A 10,296-nucleotide genomic window follows, 5' to 3' on the forward strand; every position below is an offset into this window, starting at 1 on the left:
CCATGACCCACAACCTCGATCTTGGGCACCTGCTAGACGGAGCTGCGGGGGTTGGTGACTGGGTGTGTGGACTTCGGCTCCTACGTGGCGGCAGACAAGGGGGTACATCTTTTTGTTGAGCCGCCGCTAGTTCTGCGAGGCGATTTTGGAAGTAAGCGGGGCTTTGCGCATATATCAATACCGCCAAAACTCGAAAAATTGGCTATCTCCATCCAGGGATTACCACTTGAGTGATTGGTTGAATGGCATCGATCTGCACCAGAAGTTTCCCGTACAAGTAATTTTGATCTAGCCAATTTTTCGAGTTATGGCGGTAGTCGAATACTCAGCTGAGCGAGAAGTGAAGTAGAGAGGCAGGAAAGGATGTGCTATATATGTATGTAGTGTATGTAGAAATAGGGCCATCCCTTCTTGTTCCGTCAACACCCTTCCTCAACTCCACCAAGACTTGACGAAGAGCGGAGTCACACCTCCGCTAAAGACTTTGCTTAAGCTTTATTGTCAACGCCAGTCCTTCCTCTCCCTCCTTCTTCCCTCTGGGAATAGCCTCCTTCTCAGGTACAATGTACCCTCTTGGCCATTTCCTCTCTGGGTTTAACTCTCCTCCTCTTTCTGGAGCCTCCTCCTCACCGAAGAACTCCACCTCTTTTCTCTCCTCGGGTAACGCATCTTCGCCAGAAAGATGAAGATAGTGCAGCCTACGAGACTGTCGAAAACACTAGATATGGCAGTTTCCCCACTCTCAACAACCGAACCAAGCCTAAGCTAAGTTGGGCTAATCTCCTTCTACCGGTCAGGTAGCGGCTAAATTCTTGACACCGGCTCAGCCGTACGGGGAGGAGTTTCCCTTTCGATCTTACACTGTATTCGATCGTGGACCCATCGGACGGTACAGCTATATTAGCCATTTGGTTACTCTTTTACCTTTCTTTTGTTGTGTTTTTCGTTTTGGGGAAGTCAGGGGAAGTTTCTTGTCATCTGCTTTGTAAAAAGATTTGCGGTTTGTATCAGACCATATTTACTATAACAAGAGACCGGGTGGGGGATAGGAGGGGTTTTGTTCACGCCATAGCTTAGGCTACACACAATATTCATGTACCCAGAAACAATAGAAACAATGGAACAAAAAAAAAAAATGTGGAAATAGGGCATCGCGACATCGGTTATATATGCCAATTACTCATGTATAAGGGATTACTCATTGTAGGAAGAAGGGTTTCAGATTAGGCTTAGTGCTAAGGATTATGTAATACAGGGATTACGTGAGATTTGTAACGCGGGTATCTTCTAAGAGAAATAGAATAGGGTAGAATAGAGTCGGCCATGCAAGATAGACAATTAGGTTGCAGATTATTCAAAAATACTATCGCTAGAACTCAATAATCTTTAAGGGCCCCGCTCCTGAGAGGAACGTGATATGTCTTTTTGATCAAGATTGGAGAGAACAGGACTGAAGGGTGAGAATGAGCCTGAGTACTTATACTCCGAAGGCCTCTATTCTCTGCTCCTAACTCTTTAGTAAGTTCCGGTGAAGCCTTTCCTCGGTCCATGAAACAATACCACCACTACCCTGCTTTTTCTCTAAGTGTCAGCAGGTGTTTCCGATACCCAAGTCTCAAGGGGGCGAGTAGCGAGTTTTCCGCAGGGTACGAAGGGGTAGTAGAGGTCGGTGTGGGGACTTGCAAAAGGTTTTCTGAGGGACTCTAGCGTCGTTAAGGGTCAACGGGACAAGAGGGCAGCAAACGGTATTCTTCTTGAGTAAAGAAGAGGGAAATAATATTGTATAGTAATAGACAATGCAGGTACAGAAGACGTTGCGTAAAGAAAGAAAGAAAAGAAAAAGGAACAAGAAACGAAGGCGAACTCTCCTAATATACCCAAGGAAATCCCAGTGATGACAAATCCAAAGTGACTCATACATTAACAACCAACAGAACCCGGTAGAACCCAATAGAACCTTTCTGACTAATCCGACCCTTCGTAACCCCGTATATCCACTAGTCGATCCATGAAAGTAGCCCCTCCCTTCAAGCGCGAGCTCCTGCTAGCCTTAACCTTAATCTTGCCTTCCAACGGTCCAGGTTTCTCGGGGTAACGTGTATGGAAGATATCAACGGTGGCGGTATCATCGTGGTATCCGGCGGGTTCCCAGGTAGGGTCGGTATAGCCTGTCCATTTAACAAAGTATTACAGACCACCATTCCGTGTTTCTCACGAGTCCAAGATTTCCTCAACTGCATACTCCTCCTCCTGCTCGACGATAATAGGTGGGGATGGTGGTTGAATTTGCCCCAGTACAGGATCGTTTGCAGCGGGGTCTAGCAATGATAAATGGAAGACGGGGTGCATCTTCATACTCCTAGGCAGGTCGACCCGATACGTATATGGCGATATAATTTCTTTAACGGGGAACGGTCCCAGTTTCTTCCAGTCCAGCTTCCAGGAGTTACGCATGGTTCGGTCGTTTTTTGCTGAAACAAACACCATATCGCCGATATCGTACCGTGGAGCCGGCGTTCTTTTGGCGTTGACGGCCTGCTCTTGTTGATCTTGCGACGTTCGGATATTGGAACGTAGATACTCATGGAGTTCGTTCATCTTCGAGGTGAAGTCTTTAGCATTGAGGCTCGGTAGGGTCCTGTCAAGCGATTTAATCGTCACTGTGAATCGGGGATGGAATCCATAGTTCACGAAGAATGGTGTAGCTTTAGTGGATGCGGAGACCTGGTTGTTGACGGAAAATTCTGCCATAGGAAGCCATTTTACCCAATCGTCCTGTTGATAAGAGACATACCCACGTAGATATTGCTCCATTACAGTATTCAGCCTTTCGGTTTGGCTGTCGATCTCCGGGTGGAAGGCGGTAGACATCCTTGCTTCGATGTCGAGGTGTTTACAAAGAGCCTTCCAAAACTTGGCTGTAAATTGCGTACCGCGGTCGGAGGTGACGTGTGTTGGTAGTCCGTGGAGCTTCCATATGTTTCGCAGGTATTGTTGAGCAACGTCTTCGGAGTTGACAGTTGTATTATAGGGTAGGAGATGTCGCATCTTTGTTAACCGGTCAACAACTACCACAATTGCATCGTGCCCTTCACTCTCCGGTAGGCCAGTAACGAAGTCCATTGATACCTCCTCCCATGGTTGTTCGGGAATCGGTAGAGGTCGAAGTACGCCGAGTTTTCCATGGGTATTGGGCTTGCTTCGTTGACCGGTGTGGCAGTTCTGAACGTAGCGGGCAATATAATTCCGCATCAGGGGCCAGTAGTAATCTCGACTGATGAGTTCGAATATTTTTTCGCATCCCGGGTGTCCAGCAGAGGCAGCCTCATGGTAAAGTTGGAGGATTCGGAGCTTAAGAGGGTCATAATCAGGGACATATATACTGCCTCGGTAAAGCAATCGGCCTTCAACCTCGGTGCATTCGGCGAGTGATATATCCTTTGATTGTCGTTCACCTTTGTTCCACATATCCAGTATCTTTTGTGGAAACGGGTCAGCGCTATATCCTTCATCGAATAGTCCATACAGTGAGGCGTTCTTTTCAGCGGGCTCATTTGAGAAAGAACCCGCCAACAAACTTAGCTTTGCATCAAGATTCTCCTTCTTTAATACCACTTGACTCTGATGCAATTGTCTTTCATCCCCCTCTCCAGGGAGATCTCCTGATCTTCTTGTCAACGCGTTCGGTTTCCCTCCTTGTTTCCCTGGTCGGTACTTAATAACAAAATTAAACCGTGACAGATATTCTGCCCACCGTGCTTGTCTCCGGTTGAGTTGTTTGGTACTCATAAAGTACTCGAGATTCTTATGACCGGATATGACGGCGATTGGGTATGCAGCCCCTTCAAGTTCCGGTCGCCACTCCTCAAAAGACCGAATAATTGCCAGTAGTTCCTTGTCGTAAATCTCGTCGTTGCATTCAGCGGGGGAGTGCTTTTTTGAGAAGTACGCGACAGGTCGAAGGGTACCATTGTCATCGTATTGGGAGAGTACACCGGCAGAGACATAGTCAGATGCATCGGTTTCCACAGTAATTTCTTTCTCGGGGTTAAAATGAGTAAGAATGGGAGCCGTGGTGAAGGCTTCTTTCAGGGCGTTGAAGGCGATTTGGGCTTCGGGTGTTCATCCAAATGATATGTCCTTACATGTCAGTCTGGTAAGGGGAGAAGCCAGTTCCGAGAATCCGCGTATAAATCGGCGGTAAAAGTTAGCAAACCCTAGAAATGCTTGCACATCCTTAACTGTTTTGGGGACGGTCCAATTCTTCACTGTCTCCACTTTTCTTGGGTCCATTCTAATACCATTGGGTTCGATAATAAGGCCGAGATAGGTGGTGCTTTGTGTATGAAATTTGCATTTCTCCGGTTTCAACAGTACTCCATTTCTTTGTAGGGCTTCCAGGACTTTTTCGACGTGTACTTGATGTTCCTCGAAGGTGTCACTGTAAATAAGAATATCGTCAAGGTAGGCTGTACAGAACATATCAAGGTAGTCGCGGACGCAATCATTGATGAAATGTTGAAAGTTGGCTGATGCATTGGTAAGGCCGAAGGGCATCACCGTATATTCGAAATGCCCGTAACGTGTTCGAAAGGCTGTTTTCTATTCTTTACCCTCAGCCATTCGGATCTGATTGTACCCTTGGCGAAGGTCGAGTTTGGTGTACCACTTGGCTTTGGAAAGGCGATCGAGAGTCTCCCGTATGAGTGGCAGCGGGTAGCGGTTTTTGACAGTGAGTTCATTGAGGCCACGATACTCGACACAGAGGCGGAGTGTTCCATCGGCCTTTGTAACAAATAGGACAGGGGCACCGGCAGGCGAAGAGCTGGCCTGAATAAAGCCTTTTTGGAGGTTGTTCTGTATGTATCGTTTAAGCACAATGAGTTACTCACGGGACATACCATAAAGTGGCCCAAAAAGGGGGCTCTTTCCCTTCCTTAAGCGGTATCTTATGATCGTAGGGGCGGCGAGGAGGCATCTCATTAGCGAATTTCTCGTCCATCATTTCGTGAAACCTCTTATACTGGGCTGGGACTCGGGTTCTCCAGTCTTCCTTAGGGGCCTCGCCCATTGTTTGATCTATTTCCTCAATAGTTGTACTAAAGATTTGGAGTTTGTCCCTTCGAGCAAAGCGACAAAGAGCGGCTGAACTGACGAAGTGGAAACGGGGCGGTGGTGCAACCCCCCTAATGGGAACGGGTATCGCGGAAGAGTTGCACTTGCATTTACAGTGTTCAGAGTCGAACAGTATACTGTTGTCCTTAAACCGTAATGTGGCATCGTGCAATTGAAGCCAGGGGATTCCGAGGACGAGTGGGTATGAGCCGAGTTTGATAACAAAGAAGGGGGTAGTTTCATGGTGGGAGTCAATTGATAGCGGTAGGTAGCAGAGGTGGGTAATTTGTCCAGAAGATATGGGCCGTCCGTCAATGACTTCAAGAGTGCGGGGTGATTTAAGGGGGAGAAATGGGAAGTTGTTATGGCGCGCGAATGTTTCATCAATGAATGCGAATCCGGAGCAACCGGTATCAATCGATGCGTGAGTTTGAATGGATATTTTATTGTTTATAATTTTACAAGAAGCAACAAAATGATCCCCATCCAATTTATCCTCCACAGACGATACCGAGAAGCCAGAGATAGAAAACGCAGATAAAGGAGAAACATTGGAAGGTCCCGGGCAGGGGCCATTAATCAAACCCAGGACTACTGAAAACCCGACTCGGAGGAGGCGGGACTAGCGACCAGTGGAACAGCTGGGTCGACGGCCATATGACCGGGTGCGAGGAGAGCGCCTCTCATAACCGGTTGGTTACCGCGCAGGCGATTGGCAGAGGGGCAGTTGGCAAAGACATGACCGGGGTTAGCGCAGTACATACAGAGATTGTTGTCCCTTCGCCATTGTTTTTCGGCGGCAGAGGTCTTGCGTTGTCCATTGACGAAAGTGTATCGTTGTTTGACGGCAGGGCGTTGAGTGGGACGGCTTTGGAGAACAGAGAGGTCCATTGGAGCGCGGACCCCGGCGGTATGAGATGGGTGTGCGACAGCAGCGGGGGTGGTGAATTGTCCCATCGTATTCCAAATGGCCCGTTCTTCAGCTTTGCAGCCCCGAACCTGGTTATCAATTGTCATCGAAATGGTGGCATAGGCCTCGACGGTGGTAGGCCTGTCTGTCCGGTATGTCATGGCGTACTTCAGGTCTTCTGACAGTCCTTCGGCCAGGGCATCGATCTTGGCTCCTTCGTTGTAGTCCAGGTATGCCACGATACGGAGGAACTGCGAGTAATAGGTGGCGAAGTCCCCTTTGTCTTGCTTCAGGGCAATGAGTTGGTGACGGGAGGTAACCCAGGGGTCTGGGTCTCCAAACGAGGCTTCCAGGTAGGCAACGAAGGCAGTGACGGAGGAGAAGGGGGCGGCAGGATTAGCGTTAACGAGTGGAACGACCTGGTCAAGGGCCCTTCCTTCCAGGCGGCTGATGGCATGAATAACCTTTGCTGCCTCGTTTCGGAACCGATCGTGGTTGACTTCAAGTTTCATTCGAAGTTGGGTGGTGAATCCGGAGAGCTTGGTGCGGGTGCCATCGAATCTTTCAGGGTCTGGAAACTTTTCAGACCTGAAGGCGGGGACGGGAGCAGGTGGGGGAGCAGCGGCAATGGGGGCAGCGACGGTAGGGGCGGGGGCAGAACGGGCGACGTTGAGGTTGAGGTTGAGCTGGGTTATCTGCTCCTCGAGGTTATCGATGGTTTCATTGGCGGCGGTGAGTTGTGTGTGAAGAGTGTCCCTTTGGAAGCGGACGCACTGGACGAGGGTGGCGATGTTGTTGAATAATTCAGCAGAGTCGGCCTCATACATCTGCCTGAATCCTTCTACATCGTTGGGTGGAGCCCATACGGGTGGGTCGGGGGTGGACATGTCGTATGGTGCGGATGACGACGCAACGTAATCTCAAGGGGGTGAGTAGCGAGTATTCCGCAGGGTACGAAGAGTGTAATAGTGGACAGTATGGGAACTTGCAATAGGGGTACTACGGGATTCTAGCGTTGGTAAGGTTCGACGGGACAAGGAGGAACCGAGGCACTGGTCTTCTTAAAGAAAGAAGAGGACGATAATATTGTATAGCAATAGACAGCGTAGATACAGAAGACGTTGCGTAAAGAAAGAAGAAGAAAAAGAACGAGAAGTACAAACAACCCCCCTTAATATACCCAAGGAAATCCCAGCGATGACAAATCCAACATGACTCATACATTAACAACCAACAGAACCCGGTAGAACCCAATAGAACCTTTCTGACTAATCCGACTCTTCGTAACCCCGTATATCCACTAGTCGATCCATGAAAATTAACTAATCGATCCATGAAACCAAGGCAACCATCCTTAGTCAAAGCCTTTGTAACACCTGCAGCCTTGATTGCCACACAACTGGAGCCTGCATGAATAAGCTGCCACTCAGATGTAAGCTTAATTATTGCTATAGAGTCTTCGCTTATTGTAGACTTCTCTGGCCTATTCCCTGCCACTATCGGCGGACTTACAATGCTCAAAAGATATAGAGGATCACCGGGCAATCAGAGCTTCACTCTGGCTGGTCTTCTAGTCACTGGCAGGGCATAGACTCGTCAGTCATTGCTCCCATAAATAGATCCCCTTACTAGGGCCCGGAATGTAGTTACTGAAACAGCTGGTAGCTAACCACACTCCCGGTACTTGCATAACACCGTGTAACTGGCTTCTAACAATAACTCTCAACATGTAACCGGGATTTGTGTGTACTCATATACCAGACAGTTGAAATGGCTCCGTCTAGCGGGGAGGGGTTCTAGGACAAAGACGCGGGTAGGTACCGAGGCAAGGATCTATTCGGATATGTTCTCGGACGAGGACAGGGGACCGGGCTGAATACTGATCGAAACAGAATAGGGTTTTCTAGCCAACAGAATGAAGATGTTGCGTAAAGAAGAAAGAAAGAGAAGTACAGATAGTGAGAACGAAGCTTCGAATATAAACCTCAAAGAATAATCCAATAACTAATCCTCGTAACCATACCTAAGGAAATATCAAACAAACATAATAACATCCCACAACCAATCACGATTCTTCTCTCTACAACCTAACCTGAAGCGCCTAGCGCTTATTGTATCCTCCGAGCACCTTACTAACATATCCAACCTCACCGAAGCCACCCTGATCCTTTACCCAACAACCAGATTCCGTAGCGTTCTCATCGGCAGAGCAGGTGAGGGTGGTCGGGCTGTGATACTCCATTACAATATTAGAACTATCTGTATATAATGATCGATAAACTCCCACAGTTCTCGCTGGAACCTTAGCGGTGTAATAATATATCTCCTCAACTACGGAACATATTCTTTCACAAGGTTATATGTTCAAAACCATACTCAAATCATATTCTCGCACATTCAAAACTTCATCGTATATTGATCAGCTGATCACATGATATAATTGTGTGAGGTATCTCAGTCCATGCAGGAGAATTGTTATGGGCCGAATCGGGGAAACTGGAACGAGGTTCGGGGGGTCTCGATAGAGAACGGTAAAAGCTGATTCAGGGTCAAATGGGTGAAAACTCTTCACCTTGTGCGGGGTCAAGGTCAGGGTTCAGGGTTATCGGACTTGATACCAATAGTGATTAGACGAAGTTTCCTAACGATAGAATATTGAATGAAACGAACGAGAACGAAATCCAACGCTTCATGTTATGCGAAATGAAATCAAGACTAGGACTGGGACAAAGGGGCACAACCGAGAGGTTATACGTGTAACGGGGATCTCTTCTAAGAGAAATAGAATAAGATGGAATAAAGACGGCCGTGCAAGATAGACAATCAGGTTGCAGATTATTCAAAGATACTATTGCTAGAACTCAATAATCTTTAAGGGCTCTGCTACCGATAAGAACTTGATATTTCTTTCTGATGAAGACTGGAGAGAACAGGACTGAAGGGTGAGAATGAACCGAGTGCTTATACTGCGAAGGCCTCTATTCTCTGCTCCTAACTCCTTACTAAATTCCGGCGGGGCCTTTCCTCGGTGCCGGAAACAATACCACCACTACCCCGCTTTTCTCTAAGTGTCAGCAGGTGTTTCCGATACCCAAGGCAACCACTCTTAGTCAAAGCCTCTGTGACACCTGCAGCCTTGGTTGTCATACAACCGGGGCCTGCATAAATGAGCTGCCGCTCATATGTAAGCTGAATCATTGCTGTAGAGCTTTCGCTTATTGTAGACTTCCCTAGCACAGTCCCTGCCCTCCGCCGGACTTACAATGCTTAGAGGAAACAGAAGATCACCGGGCAATCAGAGCTTCACTCTGGCTGGTCTTCTAGTCACTGGCAAGGCATAAACTCGTCAGTCATTGCTCCCATGAATAGATCCCCTTCCTAGCGCCTGGAATGTAGTTACTCTAACAGCTGGTAGCTAACCACACTGCCGGTACTTGCATATCACCATGCAACTGGCTTCTAATAATAACTCTCAGCATGTAACCGGGCCCTGTGTATACTCATACACCAGGCATTTAAATTGCTCCATTACAATACAACTTGAATTCATAGAGGTTCGAAGACAGAAAATAGAATAAATTCCTATATAACAGGAAGTTTGGATAAGGAGAAAAGAAAGAAAGGACAAAGGGAAATCACAGCTACATATATATCCTTCAGAACCCGATAACTAATTCGCGTGATGGAAATCCATACAAAGAAAAGAGTTAAATATAACCGAAAACCTACAGAGATAGAAAAAATGAAATTTTGCTTACTAATCACTCTCGTTCCTCAACTTCTTCCTTACTTGCGCTATGCCATTGCAAGAATGAGAAAATTAGTACCTGAAGTTTGGAGTTTGCGAGAATATGACTTGAGTTTGGTTTTGAATACGTGACCTTGTGAAAGAATACGTTTTGTAGTTGAGAAAATATACTATTGCGCCGCTGAGACAACTGTTGGATTTTGTCGCTCCTTATATAAAGATAGTTCAAATACCACTTGATCGACATATTACATAATCCTTAACATTAAGCCTAATTTGAAAACCTTCTTCCTACAATAAGTAATCCCTTATACATGAGTAATTACTATATATAATCGATGTCGCAATGCCCTATTTCGACAGTACCTATTGATAGCGCTCGGGCATATTACTTTTGTTAAACTCGTGACTTCCTGCGTTCAGCTGTCACTAGCCTTCAGTCGTCATTATTGTAAATTCGTGATTGTCTCTGTTGATGTGTTACAGGAAACACGAACACTGCTCCTAAAGTCAAGGAACAAGG

The 10,296-nt window shown here is 47.0% G+C and overlaps 3 protein-coding genes across 3 annotated transcripts; all 3 read right to left on the reverse strand.

Moving 5' to 3' along the window:
• Window positions 1-2,211: 2,211 nt before the first annotated feature.
• On the reverse strand, window positions 2,212-4,557 carry H6S33_008209 (uncharacterized protein; the record flags this gene model as incomplete). Its single annotated transcript, XM_044839570.1, has 2 exons — window positions 2,212-4,112; window positions 4,146-4,557. 2 exons carry the CDS (start codon window positions 4,555-4,557, stop codon window positions 2,212-2,214), a joined length of 2,313 nt encoding a protein of 770 aa, XP_044688400.1.
• Window positions 4,558-4,613: 56 nt separating this feature from the next.
• On the reverse strand, window positions 4,614-4,825 carry H6S33_008210 (uncharacterized protein; the record flags this gene model as incomplete). The annotated part of the gene is made up of 1 exon (XM_044839571.1): window positions 4,614-4,825. A coding segment is annotated over one exon (212 nt), but the record flags the coding sequence as incomplete, so codon positions are not given.
• Window positions 4,826-5,738: 913 nt separating this feature from the next.
• On the reverse strand, window positions 5,739-6,912 carry H6S33_008211 (uncharacterized protein; the record flags this gene model as incomplete). The annotated part of the gene is made up of 1 exon (XM_044839572.1): window positions 5,739-6,912. A coding segment is annotated over one exon (1,174 nt), but the record flags the coding sequence as incomplete, so codon positions are not given.
• Between the last annotated feature and the right edge of the window lie 3,384 nt (window positions 6,913-10,296).

Source organism: Morchella sextelata (genome assembly GCF_020137385.1).
Source record: "Morchella sextelata strain SCLS chromosome Unknown scls_25, whole genome shotgun sequence".
NCBI lineage: Eukaryota > Fungi > Ascomycota > Pezizomycetes > Pezizales > Morchellaceae > Morchella > Morchella sextelata.